Raw genomic sequence first — 14,999 nt, 5'->3', positions numbered from 1 at the left:
CTAACTTTAAACAGGGCATTGTGGTCTGACTAGCCTTGGATGTTTTTCACTCCCCACCTCCCAATCTAGAAAGCTTTTTGATATTTTGGGCATTTCTAAGGTAGTTTATACCTACAACATGCATTCACCCCTCCTATATTTTAAGTGTCTTGTTTATTAGTCTGACTAATCATTCATGTAAAGTAATATATTTTATATATCTTTAGTGTACATAACCTTAAATAAACATGGGCTATTCATAATTTTGTATAATCATGTCTTGCATTGAGTAACAGGCCTGCATTCCTATCTAACCCCCCCCCCCCCCCCCTCTCCTATTCCCTACCATGCACAGGGAGTACGTAGAATGTATCTCTTGAGCAACTGCATCCCAGACTCTATTTAGGAAATTTTTGTGTAGATCATGTTGTAATGTAGGATGACTGCAGATTCATGATTCCCACAGTGGAAGACAGCATATGACTTTATTGCCTTATCAGTATTACTGTAAAGATTTAAAAAAAAAAGACTGAAGTTGAGTAAAGCCCCACCTTATCCGATGACCTGCCTCCTTTTCCATGGAAAGAAAATATTATTTGAGCGTTCGCTATTTTACTCAGAATAATTTTTTAAATTTTCAGTCTCTAATTAAAAGGCATACTGCTGCTATGTGGACTCTTCTATAATTAAAAGGCATACTGCTGCTATGTGGACTCTTCTATGAACAATAGTATAATGCAGAATATTTCAGCCTGTGTATTGAGTAATATATTTGATGTTGCAAATGATGGTAAATTCAATTGATGATTGTATACATTATGGGCTATCTGGCCAATATGTGCCCAAAATGTTGCACCCAGAACATATAACACATTTCAAGTATAGTATATATCTACTAACTCATGGTCTGGAGAATCACAAAAAGTATCACTTTCAGGTCTACTAGGTGGTTGAGTGAATAAATTGCACATCCTTATTTACCCAAAGATGGATCAGTGCAACATAAGGCATATTTGTTTAGCAGTTGGGTGAATAATACCCCTGGTTTATTTACTCCACAGGCAAGAGAAGAACACACCCTTTTATTTTACAAGTTGTTTTGGGGGAGGGGGGGTCGTATCGCACCCTATATGCATCAGTCTGTTTCGCTGCAAACACTGGAAAGTAACATGCTATAAGCCTTATTCCCACAATTAGAAGAATAACACACAGTAAACCTTATTTGTGTTTATAGAAATACAAACCATCCCCTTTTATATAAAAGTATTTCTCAGCATGAGCTGGAAATAGTATCTGAAACTTGATAACAAGGTGCTTAATTGGAGGTAACCAGTGAGTGGAGAAAAATCCCTACTTATCTCGTGATATTGTAACCAGTTTTACTGTATTGAAGTGGTAGGTTTGGTGAGAGGGTTTGATGGAAGGTCTTGTTCACAGTGGGGAGGTTTGGCAGCAGTGCAGAAAGGCCCAAAGTTGTTTGCCAGTTTCTTTGAGAGAGATTATTCCACATTTGATAACACCAAATCTTTCAGCTCCTTCCTCCTAGATTACCCCTTATCTTTCCCCACCTTCTCATTCTCCTGTGGCATGCTGATAGGGGTCACAAAAATAAGGGTTGGATACGAGCCTGTGCTCTCCAATAGTGCAGACTGAAGAGCTCTTGTCTACCTCATTGCAGTTGACACTGCATCATATATCCATGGTTTGCCACTGCCTACCTCAATGGTGTTGGCAGTTTCACAGGAATGACCCACCTTTTGCCATTGTTCCCCCCCTGCTCTTTCTGCTCAGGAACTCGGCACTGATGAACCCCTTATAGTGGAGACACTATTGTGAAATTGAGCACAGGCTGTACCCCTCCAACCGTAACGGCTACTCTCCTTGATATGTTATCTGTTGGAGCTAAGGAGAGTAAGACAAGTTGACTGAGTAAAGTGAACAAGGGCAAGTGCACATCATCCTCCCCTTCTTCCTCCTTTTCTTCTTCACAGGAAGTTTTGTCAGACACTTCCTTCTTCAGTAGTTGGTGGCATCATTCACTCACCTGCATGTTGGAGCCCTTATGTATGTAGGGTTGACACCAGATTATTCTGAGTGTGCATGTAAACCAGTGTTTCTTTGTTTCTTTCTGAGGCACAAGGACTGTCCCAGACTCTTCCTTTTTGTACTGCCAAAGTATGTATACAGAGAAGATTGTGTGTAGGCTGACTGAAGGTTTTACCAGCAACAGGTCACTGCTGTGCTATAGCTGGATGTCTTGCCTGTATGATCATGCAGACCATCATGCATTGCCTGGCTCACCAAGAACTCCTGATGTTTGTGTGCACATTTCCTGGATTGTGCACATGCAGAAGGAGGGTTTACATGTATTATGCCACCTCATCACGATAACTTTGGTATCATGATACATAATCTATATGTGCACAAACCTGCAGACCCTTGGGGCTTGGGAGTGCCTAGTTTGTCTGGAACTCCTTATGTACTCATGCACAAACTTTAGATTGTGCACATGCAGGCAGAGGACTGAAGCACAGAAGGACATTGCTATTTGATACCACTGGGTATCATGTGAGCTGCATGCACCTGATAACTCTGATTCTTGAGGTGTTTCTGGTTCAGTGATCAGTACCACCATGTATGCTCCTTTTTTTTTACATGATTCCAGGCACCTACCAGGGCGGACTAGTGTGTGTCAGCCTCTTGCAGGAGAGAAGATTCAATACATATTGTAAGGAATTGTTTAGGACCCAAGTGTCCTTCTCATTTAGAAAATCATGAGGAAAATTTAGATTATTTTTCAGCAATTATTGGTCTCATTTGTAAACTTATTCTGAGGAAGCATCCACTTTTCCTTGTCAAATCCATCTTGTGAGTAGAGCATGAGATGGGGTGTTTGTTCCAAGATGAGGTTGCTTCTTGCTCATGGTATCGTGGATCGGGTTAAAGTCTGATCTAAGGATCAGAAGATTTCCTGCTGTCCAGCAGATTGAGGAAGCATCTTCCCCACTGTCAACATGCCAGAGGAACAACAACATAACAGTCTGTAGACTGACAAATGACCTCTTCCTAAAGAAACTATAAGAAGTTCTTTCTTCTTAGTTATGTCATCATGAGGCATGGAATCCGTCACTATGGTCTTCTTTGAGGAAGCTTCACTTTGACTAAAGTATAACCTAAGGGCAAACTTTTCCTAAGATATGTCTTTTTATCTGTGCTCTTCTACGAAAGTTTTTTTCAGAATAGTCTTGATCAGTCATGTATTCTGCTGTACATTTTCCATGGTATAAAGATGACATAATGGTGATGAAGTATTCTGATAGCTAGGACACCTCAATCCATTGTCCATTGTCTCCTTCAAGCCATTTAGGACATTGAAGGGCACTGCCACCAAGCCCTTGGGGGTGGCCACATCTGCGGCTGGTATTACAGTAAAACCGAAATGACTTCGAACATGGCTGTCATTAGCTACATTGCCACACTTCTTCCTGACTTGTAATCCGACTACAGTTAATTTGCATCCCTATAATTCGTGGTTCTTTACTCCTGTCATAAAACCCTACTCATCCCTCTCACAGGCTTTCCAGACAAAAGAGACCATTCCGTGACAAGTCCAACTTAATTTACAGTCTATGAGGAGTCAATAACAGTATTTTTTTTTATTGCATTATATAATTTGTTTTCATCAGTGAGTCTGGGCTAGATATTGGGCATTTGTGTAATTCATTTAGATAATTAGATACTAAATCACCCTTATCTTACCATGTTATTAAAGCAGTTATATGTATGATATCAAATCTTCATTTACTGTAAATTTTCTTATTACTATAACTCATCCTTTACTAGTCATCAAATCTCGGTTCTCTTGTTCATTTTATGTCTTCAGTGTTATAAATGCAGAACAGTAGTGTCAAGGTGTTTACCCTTTTTGACCTGGTATAAGGAAGATATGGCAGTGAATATGCCACATCTACACTACATCCCAACTTAGGTCAAGAGTTTATGAATCAAATCTGGGAAAAGCAGTTCTCAGACTTTAAAATTGCAGTAAATAGTTAGGATTTCTTCCTTACCAAAAGGGCCAGGAGTTCTGGCACCCCCCTACCCCAGCTCCAGCTCCAGCTCAAGAAGGGGTAGGCAAGAGGAAGAAGAGGGGAGAGGGACACTGAGGTACATAGATTGTTTCCATCTCTAGCTGCTACAAGTTTGTTTACTTTAGGATGATCACAGACTACTTTTTCAAGATTACCAACATCCCCTTTTTCAAACACTGATCTCGTTTTCAGCTTACCCTCGAGGATCTCTCAAGCTCTGGTCCTGTTGGCAAAGGTGAGGCAGTGCTGGGAAAGAATGTGCTAGAAGCCATAAACAATGTGTCCCCAGCCCTTACAGCTGGCTTTCTCAGTGAGAAAGCAACTGAAGGTTGAAACCTGTTATTGTCCTCTCTCCATTGAACAATTTGTTTGCTGCAAATTTGACTCACATGGAAACAACTTACTATTCCATACTAGATTCCATCAAAAAGGGTGGTTTCATGATTTCCAGGATCTGAAAGGTGTGTTTTTAATATGCCCTTCCATCAAACTTCCAAGGAGTACCTCCATTTTGTATGCAAAGGGACTACCAGGTCAAAGCACTGTGCTTTGGACTGGCTACAACAATTCAGGAGTTCATGTGAGTGATTACTTAGTGTCAGCTTTGGCCCAATCATACAAGGTACTTCTGTGTTATCTTGACAGCTGCCTGGTTCTGGTTTCATCCAAACACAGTTGCTCTAGGACAGAGACAGCTTCCTCACCTTTTTCATGGCTTAGCTATGTACTGTGATAACTGGGAGAAGTTGAATCTTATGCCCATGCAGCAGGCAATACGGGGTATGCTGTTAGGCATGGCAGCAGTTTGAGTGTTTGTTAAGGCTCTGGCTTCAGCAAGCTCAGGGAGGTGACAGCAGTGTCCCTGTAGCAACAAGAACACAGAAAGGATTGTGTTTCTCCGGCACTTCCACCAGCTGTCATTTTAGAGGTAACTGGAGTATCTGTGGTTGCTGCAAGATACCATTCCTCTCTCTTTATGCCCTTGAACCAAGAGTGAGGACCTTGATTTTTTGGCTAGACGATAATTTTACTTTAAGATGACCTATTATTAACAGTAGTAACAAAGGAAGAAGTGGTGGAAATTTATATAAAGTGAAAAATGGAATGAATAGAAAAGGACTGAAAAATCACAGAGGAAAGCAAAGCTTGTTAAGACTAGAAAAGAAGCAAAGGAAAAGATACCATCAGGAAATTGCCTGTGTGGTATGTGGGAAAGGTTTGTGGGGTGAACTTTACTGTATACTAAATGTAAAAGGAGGTTTCATGAGGTGCTCAGAAATACAAAATATACATGTAGGAAGAGATTTTCAGTGCTCAAAATGTATTTAATGAGCTAATGAAGAAGGGTTGGGAGTTGAGAACCTGTTGTGATATGTGGGCTGGTCATAAAAGAGTTAGATTACGTTTTGTTATCTTGTGGATGCACTTGACTGGAAGATGTGAGTAGGTTAAGACCTAGACCTGATGGAAGTTCATGCAGAAAGTGTAAAAAAGCAGAAAGCATTGGAGAGAACTCATTTCATGTCTTATCTCATAAAAGGCAAGGGTGATGTAAGATCGTTATCAATGATGAGAGGTTGTTTCTTTTTTTTGTTGCACATTAATTTAGGTAATCCATCCTACCATCAAAACTAGTTGTGGCGAGTGGAAATTTGTAGTGAACTAAACTTTGTTTTTAAAGAGAATAATTTCATGAATTTCTTAGCACATGTACATAGTATACATATATGTATATACTCATAGTCATAAACCACATTTGATATAGTTATAGAGGGTAACTTATTTACTTTTATTTTTTACTGTTTTTTGTTACTGTAAGCATAAGTTCACAAGGCATTGACATTAGCAAGGAACAAGTTTTATTTACTGATGCACTTTCTTTTTGTAGCTTAGATTGTTATATTATACTACAGTGTTTGTTTCCATTTGTATGAATACATGTATGTTATTTCTGTGAACCTGTTTTGCAAAGAAATTAATTTGTTTCTCTTTATTGAAAGGTTTTATGTATGTTATATTTTCTTTTTGAGATTATAAACACTTGATCTTTGTTAAGAGAGTTATCTATCTCACTAATTGAGGTGTACCAAAAATCGTCAAAGAACTATGCACTGTGTATGTTCAACTGAGAAAATGAAAGTAGCAGTTATCACTGGTGCCACAGGTCAGGTATGTAAAATAGTGATCATTCATGTTTTGGTTTCACATAGTATTCTTCCAATGGAAATATAAACTATTGCCTTTTATATAGGAGTAACCCTCAGTTCAAGTTGGAGCCTGTATCCCTCAAGTGTTAGCCTACCTATTATTCCTTGTCTTACAGGACCTCCCTACTTCCCCAAGTACCCCTACATCCCCAAGTACTTTCCCTCCTTAGTGGAAGGTGGGTGTTGAAAGATATGAAGGATTGTACATCTACCCTTAAAATGCTTATTGCTATATTTGTTGTTGCTGCAGTCACTGTGAGATCAACACTGTTGAGTTTCCAGTATTGGCATCCACCGCATTCAACATATGCTCAAATCCTTTTTCGGGTATGTGCCAACAGTGAGTCTGTTCATGGCGCAGCATCTCTCAATGCACATTCTGGTACAGAAGTAGATTATTCTCCCAGTGAACGAGAATGCGCTTTGGATGTGATGAGGCCTTGAGGTTATGGGGTTGGCAGGAAGTCTTTTTTTTAAAATCCAGACCAGTAACCCAGATTTCTTTCTTTAGAAGGTAGGGGAAACCTTCCCAGCTCTTTTGTCCTCCTTCCTCAGCTACAGACTGGAAGGGGAGGACTGGGAAGAGAAAGGAGGACGTCACTGTCACTGAGGGTGGTGTTCCAACTCCTTTACTGGCACTACTGTAAGGGTTACTGTACGTGCTTGCCATTTGAAAATGTGGTAGAGAAGTTGAGCAGAGCTTTGGATAATTTTAAGTCTACAGGGCAGTTACCATATTCCTTTCAAGGACAACCACCCTCCCATCTCTCGAACACAGATGCTGTTTCATTCTTACCCTCCAGATTCTCCAAAATCTCTGGTCTTATCAACAAAAGGGAAGACAATGATGGAGAAAGGTACCAAAAAGTCACAGAGGATGGAGACTGGTCATCAACCTCTCACCATTAAACAGGTTTGTTTTGCAGACCCGGTTTTAGATGTAAACAACATGCACTGTGCTTTATTCTATCATAGATAGATCTGAAGGATGATTACTGCTAAGTGCCTGTCCATCAGAAGTTTTTATAGGTTACTCCGCTTTATCTGTGATGGGACAGTCTACCAGTTTACAGCTATCCATTTCAAATAGATGACAGCTCCATGTTTCCTAAGGGTTCTCACCTTTGTTTTGGCTTGGGCACATTCATAAGGCATTCTCCAAAAGCATTTTGCTTTTTTTTTCCAAGAGGCAGGAATTGTGGTAAATTGGGAGAAGTTGGTTCTTACTCCCAGGTAGGCTACAAAACTGTACCTGGGTATGCTCTTAAACTCAGCAGCAGTAAGGGTCATTCTGTTAGACTCTTGTTTGAGGAGCAGTCTCAGGGAGGCATTGATGCTGGTTCCTGTCCCATCAGGAACAACCAACATGACTTTGGTGGCAAGTTTTCCTTGGCCACTGTCATTTAGAGAAGCTTTTTTCGCATGAGCAGATCCACTTGCTCTCACCTCAGTGATGGCTGAAGCACCTCTGTGTAGCTTAACATGATCTACCCTCTCAATTTATGTCATTGAGTCAAGGAGTAGGGATATCCTAGCTTCATAACAGGATAGTAGGAACCCCTTTAGCAGTGCGTTTCTCTGTATACTCTTTTTCCTTCAGAAATGTAGTTGTTCACAAATGCATGGAAGGAAGGCTAGGAGATATTAATGTTTTGGAAATGTAGAAAGCTTGCTAATGATAGATCATTTAGTACTGTTTGTGAGCAAAAACACATATATAGTGGCATGTGACATCTCTAGGAGCTTGAGTGATGGTTTGCCTTACCATAAAACTGTTTTCTGAGACATTTTGGACAGATTGAAATTTTAGCAGACTAATTCAGTTGCTAGAGGTAAGTTGTAGGAAAGGACTAAGTGGTCCTTACTTGAATGATGGAGAGGTTGTTTGAGCAGTGTGGTTCCCATTTGCTCAGCTTGTTTGCTTCCAGGTTAAACAAAAAGATTCCATTGTTCTGTCCCCCTGTTCCAGCCCCATAAGTTAAAGTTGCATTCCAGTACCCCTACAGCAGTCTAGAAGTTTATGCTTTTCTGCTATTCAACCTGTTTCATTTGGTTATCAACTGGGTTTTGATCACCTTGTTTCAAGATGACCCTGGCTACTCCTCATTGGCCTCAAGTTGAGTGGCATCCAAATCTGCTGACTCCTTGGTAGGGTTCTCTCTCTAGTCAGAGACTCTGTTCAGTAGGTTGCACTTTCTTGTTTGCCTTCATTTAGAAAAGCTCCTGTCAGTTTCTGCAGCTAGGTCTGAGTTCAGCTGTAAGCCAGGCTTCAGACTGAAGAGCTTGGATCACCCCTCTGTGGTAGAGTTACCCATGCTCATGAGGAGTTTTTAACAGAATAACCCCCCCCCCCCAGGTAGATTTGTTCTTCTGAGTGGGATGTGACTCTGTCCTTCATAGCCCAACTTCGGCAGCTTACAAGCACTTGGGTGTAGCATCAGACCATGTGTTCATTCTCAAGATTGTCCTTTTGCTAGCTTAGTCTCAGCAAAGTAGTTACTCTGATAGCTTTTATAGATCATGGAGGGATGGAATCTCTCTCTTTCTCTTTCATCCCGGAGTTTGTGAAAAAACTTTGAACTGGTCAGTTCCTTACAGGAGATTCAAGATTCCCTCTTGAGACTTTGATAATGGTTATCCAGACGAGGGGCTTTCATGCCTGATTTGAGCTGTAAGATTCTACCTGTAAAGAACCTGTGCTCTACATTAAAGAGTGTCAGCACCTTTTCCTTAGTGCAGGTAGACATAAGAAAGAAGTGTCCAGGAACACCTTCTGAGGAGGATATCACTTAGCTTATTTGTGCAAGAGCCAGTGAAATGAGGGGCGTGGGACTGTCCATGCCTTTTGAAGGAACTTTTCAGCTTTCCAGGCAATGAGGGTAGCTGTTTCATGTAGATAGATACCCTATACCAGTGGTTCTTAACCTTTTTATCGCCACAGCCCTTGTATGAGTTGGTCCCCCCACCCTTGCATCTATGAGTAAAATTCCCTCCTAGATTTAAAGGAAAATAAAAAAAAGCTAACAAATTAGAAAAAATTTTATTTTTCTGTAGGGATCTCAGCCCCCCTAGAAATTGCTGATGAGCCCCAAGGGGGCATATACCTTTACCTGTACCACTACCCTATACCTTTGTTTTACCTGAGGGATGCCACCCACAAGTTCTGGATCCCTTTTTGGGACCTATGGTAAATGCTCAACAAATTGTGTGGCCACCCAACTTCATTTGGACAGACAAGTATCTTGCATCTTACCCAAATACTGTCACTCTGTGTATGTCAGGGGATAGGAATGGATAGTGACTGGACTCTTTCTTCCCTTCCTTCTTCTGGAAGATCATCTAGACTGATGTATCACTTGGGGTGGTATAGATACTACAGGCAACTACACTTTGAGCACTCAATCTTAGAGATCTGTCTTTCAGATGCATCTTCCACTCTTCTTTTACAACTTGGGAGAGCAGTGGTAGGGTTATTTTGGGCCCATCAACTTTTGTTAGCCAGAATTAGTTACCATCCGATTTAAATTCCCCTACAGGATATTTCATGGTTTACCGAACCTTTCCTTACTTGAGTGAGGCTTTGTATACCCTCACAGAGGCCCAGGCCCCTGCTGTTGTGTCATCCTGTATGTTATAGCAAGAACTGTAGAAGGTTGCAGGAGTCATTGCATCCCTTCCCCCACTATCATGACAGGATGGGAGTTCTGGGTGGAGTTGAACTCCAGTCATTTGTGAGAAACTACCTCCCCTTCTTACATGAATGTAAAGATTTGTATTTCCATGGGAAGAATTAAAAAAATTTTAAAAAATGTATTTTTCCTAGGTCTACAAACCAGAGCCTGTTATTATGCTCTCACCTCAACTTCCCCTCTTTTTCCATGTGGCCAAAGAAAAAAAGCACCTGTTGACAGTTGGTGAGTGAGTGGGTATTTCCAAACTCATCACCAATAACCACTAGTTACTACCTTGTTACCAAAGTCAATGACATCTCCAGCTTGCACTGAAGGATACTCCTATGTTAAAGGCTCTGGTTTGTACATGTAGGAAAACTCCAAATTACTTTTAGAAATTTTGTATAGTATGTACTTTATTGGTGGTTGTAGTTTTCACTGGGATGCAAATAGGCAAGTTCAAAATATTTTTTCTTGTCATATATTTCATTGTGAAGAAAAGTTTCACATTCCTTTATGATTTTATTTTTACTCATTCCTTGGAAAAATAAACAATACAGTGTTATTGTAAGAAGATTTTATGTTTTGAAAGAATTGTAATATTTCCAGTATCAAGACCTTCATGTTGATTTCCAAACTTCCAGGGTTACTGAGCTCATAAATTTCTATAATGAAAGTGTAACTGCTTGTTTGAAAAGTGTCAGTATCGTAACAGGTTCTATTTTATGTTATGAATGTTGATGAAGATTCCATCTTTAAAGCATATGTTTCTTTTATGTCACTAGGATGGGTCATACCTAGCAGAATTACTCTTGAGCAAAGGTTATCAAGTGCACGGAATAATAAGGAGATCTTCTTCTTTCAACACTGGCAGGATCCGGCATCTGTATGAGGATTCGAAGGTGAGATTGATTCTAATCATCATACTTATTTACAGATGTGTGAACTTGTTTTGAAAGCATGTTTCTTGTAGTGTGATAACAATTATATAGTACTAAAGAGTTAGTCAGCTTCATTTATATATAAATTTCTTTTATTACAGTATGGTTTGATAATTAAATTCACCTGAAAAGCTTAATTTACCCTTTTAATTGAATTGGCATTGATCAATTCTAGATGCATAATAATTTCCCTTTCTAATTGTAAGTTGTTTCTCCATAGGTTCACAGTTGTGGCCGCATGCAGTTGCACTATGGTGACTTGACAGACTCAACTTGTCTAGTGAAGATCATTTCTCAGGTACAGCCTGATGAAATCTACAATTTGGGAGCGCAGAGCCATGTGAAGGTCTGTAGAAATGTTTTTCTGAATACTTTGAGCAAATTTGAAAAATTAGCAAAAGTTATGTAATATTATGGACTTCTTACTCTTACACTAATGCCTCCATATGAATGGTAGCTCAAAGTACATTTATGCATACAGGCAGTCCCCGGGTTACGACGGGGGTTCCGTTCTTTAGACGCGTTGTAACCCGAAAATCGTCGTAAGCCGGAACATCGTCAAAAATACTAAGAAAACCTTACTTTTAATGCTTTGGGTGCATTGAAAACTATGTAAACTGCATTCTTATTGCATTTTTCATAAAAAAAACCTTCAAATATTGATTATTTTGCATTTTTGGTGTAATACTTCTTGTGCCAGATGAGCGCTGTAAGCGTTGTAACCCTGGAACATGTGTCATAACCCTGGAAATAATTTCTGATGAATATAATTGAAAAGCGCCTTACCCTCGGAACATCATAAACCGAACCCGTCGTAACCCCGGGACTGCCTGTATTATGTATGTAAAGTTACTATATTATAATATATTGTTATTGCTCTTACCATGTCAATGCCCGGAGCTGTTATAGAGAAGATTAGGTTTGGGGAAATACTTATGTCCCATCACATTGTACTAAAATCCCTGTAGGGGGTTAGTGCCATCAGTGCGCCTCTTTCATTGCAATGTTCTTTGCAGCGTCCCTTCGGCCCCTACCTGCAACTACTACTTTCATTCCTTTTACTGTACCTCTGTTCATATTCTCTTTCTTCCATCTTTCTGTCCACCCTCTCATAGTAGTTGTTTCAAAGTGCAACTGCGAGGCTTTCCACCTGTAACACCTTTCAAACCTTTTACTGCCAATTTCCGTTTCAGCGCTCAATGGCCTTAGTTGCCCCAGTGCTTTGGCATAATGCCAAAAATCTATATAAATAAAATAAAAATATTGGGTCTCCTAATATATAAATACCACTGTCATAATTGGTCAGATTGTGAGCACCAAGGCTCTTAGCTAGTGTATATGAAGATCCCAGATTTATTAATTCTCTAAGGAATGCCCTAAACATATCAGGTCTGATTTGTGATATAGCAATTAGTACAGTACTACTTAGCCACAAAGTTTCAGTAGCCATGAGTACGTATTGGAATCCTCATAAGAAATTAATATTAATTCTTTCTTTATTAATGCTGAACTACAAAAGAATTATCACTCAAGACCTGTTTCACATTCCAGATATGAGAAAGTAATAAGACGTTTCACATTCCAGATATGAGAAAGTGTAATAAATCATATGCTAAACTGTGGGAACAAGAGTTATAGATTAAAAGACTGAAATTCAGTAACTATGCCAAAATGTACAACTTGTATTAGAGTTTATGTGAATGTTTTGTGAAAATTGTTGTGGAGTGGATTTACAGCAATATATATTTTTGAACTTTTTATGTTAACATCAAGGTTTTGTGCCATTATATTTGTAATACAGTGGATACCGTATATTCGTGGAGATAGGTACCGCAACCCCCCACAAATAGCTAAAATCTGCAAATAGTACTACTAAAACCTCTGTAAAAACACTTTGAACTCCTTATTTCATAGTTAAAACACAAGAAAACATCTAAAAATGCTTATACCTGAGTATTTTAATAGTTTTATCACAAAAAGTGCATTTAGTCATAAAAATATGCAAATACAGTAATTTTGAATACTATTTCTCAGTGAAAAATACCGTAAATAGGCAAATTTTCATGAATAATGGGTATACATAAATGGTCCATCCATTAAAGTTACTGTGCTTATACTTAGTTATTTGTAGGTAGGCTTTGAATATCTTCAAGTATTAGGAGGTTGGCTATTTCCTAATTATATTTCTTACAATTCTGATTTTTTTTTTTTTTGGAGTGAAATAACTTGTAGTATGTATATTTTCCCTTATTAAATTGCATTGTAAATTACAAAGACATTCACAATTTCAGGTTTCATTTGACTTGGCAGAATACACTGGTAATGTTGACGCCATGGGAACTCTTCGTTTGTTGGATGCCATTAGAACATGTGGATTAGATAAAAAAGTGAAGTTCTATCAGGCATCCACATCAGAGCTCTATGGGAAAGTACAGGAGATTCCTCAGAAGGAAACTACCCCTTTTTATCCTAGGTCTCCATATGGTAAGATTTCTTAAGACTTCTTTTATCAAATGTTTATATGATACAGGCAGCCCCCCAGTTATCAGCAGGAGTCCTGTTCCTCATGGATTGATGGTAACCAAAAATCGCTGAAATTCAAAAGTCTACAGACACCTCAATCCACCTTGTGGTGCCCTAAACTTGTTAACAGCTTAGGCAGTGTCATGGCCAGATATTTTACCCTAATATGTAATAAGTCTTTTATAAAAATGTGGAATTTCATTTGCCTAATCCTTCACTATGGTCTGCACAGTAGTACTACAAGTTTTTAATGCCAAATTCGATGAATTTACAGGTAAACCTTGGCTTAGGAAGAAAAAAGGAAGTCACTGTTTTCAGAATGCTTAACGATGTCAGTTTTTGTCTACATTGATGTTGTCTTTCTCTTCATAGTGGTACTTCCTAACCTCTTTTCCTCCATCTTTTTATTTATCCTATCTTCTAGTTAAATAAGTTGATGAAGTAAAAGAGAATGATAAAAGTATCATTAGTAACATTATATTTGTAGCTAAAATACGTACACACATAAACATAAACAACTAAACGACAACAGTTGTTTTGCTACGAACAACCGAATCAGATAACAACAGATGTTGTGCTTGCATTTAAGCCATAATGCAATAGTAATGAATGGCTGTAGTTATGTTACACATGACATTAATTAAGTAGAATAGAACTGATATATTTTTAAATAATGTATACCTTTATTTGCAAAGGAGAAAATATCTCCAAGGAAAAAATATACTGCTAAATTTAAGCTGCAGTTGTAGCTGAAATAGAAAAAACAATTTTCACACTGCTAATGACTATGAATTATCGTGCATCAGCAACATGGATGAAACTCGACCATAAATAATAATGGAGAAAAAAGTATTTTAATAGATACTGGGCATGATTTTACTGTTGTTTTCACGCCAATAAGAGATAAATACATAATGCTCGTATTATGATGAAATACATAAGGTAAAAATAGTGAACGGAATCTGTTAATATTTTTACACAAAAAACATGCTCCCAATGTCATCTGTTAATAAAAAAAGACTAAATTTAGTTCATAATAAGACATTTAAGTCATATATCGGCTTAAAAACACTTCATCTAACGAAAAAATGACCTTGTCCCATATAAATAGAGTTTCTAGAGATTTGTTTATGCTAACTAGAAGCAAGAAAATCGCTCTGAATCGAGTTAAATACACTGAAAAAGAACTTACTCAGCTGATTTTTCCAAACCAAAACATTGATCACTTTGTTTGTATTTTGTAATACAATATTAATACAGGCAGTCCCCGGCTTACGACAGGTTCAGCTTACGATGTTCCGAGGTTACAGCATTTTTCAATTATATTTATCAGAAGTTATTTCCAGGTTTACGATGCATGTTCCAGGGTTGGGTTACGGCACCTGCAACGCTAATCTGGCAGAAGAAATATGACTCCAAAAATGCAAAATAATCAATATTTGAAGGTTTTTTTTTTGCTGAAAAATACAATAAGAATGCTGTTTACATAGTTTTTAATGCACCCAAAGCATTAAAAGTAAGGTTTTCTTAGGATTTTTGATGATGTTCTGCCTTACGACGATTTTTAGCTTACAACTTGTCTCAAGA

General features: G+C 38.5%; 1 protein-coding gene across 2 annotated transcripts in view; it reads left to right on the top strand.

Annotated features, from left to right (window-relative positions):
* The window catches only part of LOC135201818 (GDP-mannose 4,6 dehydratase-like), a 42,624-nt gene that overhangs the window by 11,427 nt on the left and 16,198 nt on the right, over window positions 1-14,999 (top strand). Inside the window, exons 2-5 of one of the 2 annotated variants that reach the window (XM_064231091.1) lie at window positions 6,071-6,239; window positions 10,734-10,850; window positions 11,110-11,235; window positions 13,181-13,373. In XM_064231091.1, the coding sequence (XP_064087161.1) occupies window positions 6,177-6,239; window positions 10,734-10,850; window positions 11,110-11,235; window positions 13,181-13,373 (499 nt within the window). In that variant the 5' untranslated portion in view covers window positions 6,071-6,176. The remainder of the gene's footprint in view (window positions 1-6,070; window positions 6,240-10,733; window positions 10,851-11,109; window positions 11,236-13,180; window positions 13,374-14,999) is intronic. The other variant, XM_064231092.1, reaches the window with a different exon arrangement.

Source organism: Macrobrachium nipponense, chromosome 28 (genome assembly GCF_015104395.2).
Source record: "Macrobrachium nipponense isolate FS-2020 chromosome 28, ASM1510439v2, whole genome shotgun sequence".
Taxonomy (NCBI): domain Eukaryota; kingdom Metazoa; phylum Arthropoda; class Malacostraca; order Decapoda; family Palaemonidae; genus Macrobrachium; species Macrobrachium nipponense.
This window is presented reverse-complemented; position numbering and strand designations above follow the sequence as displayed.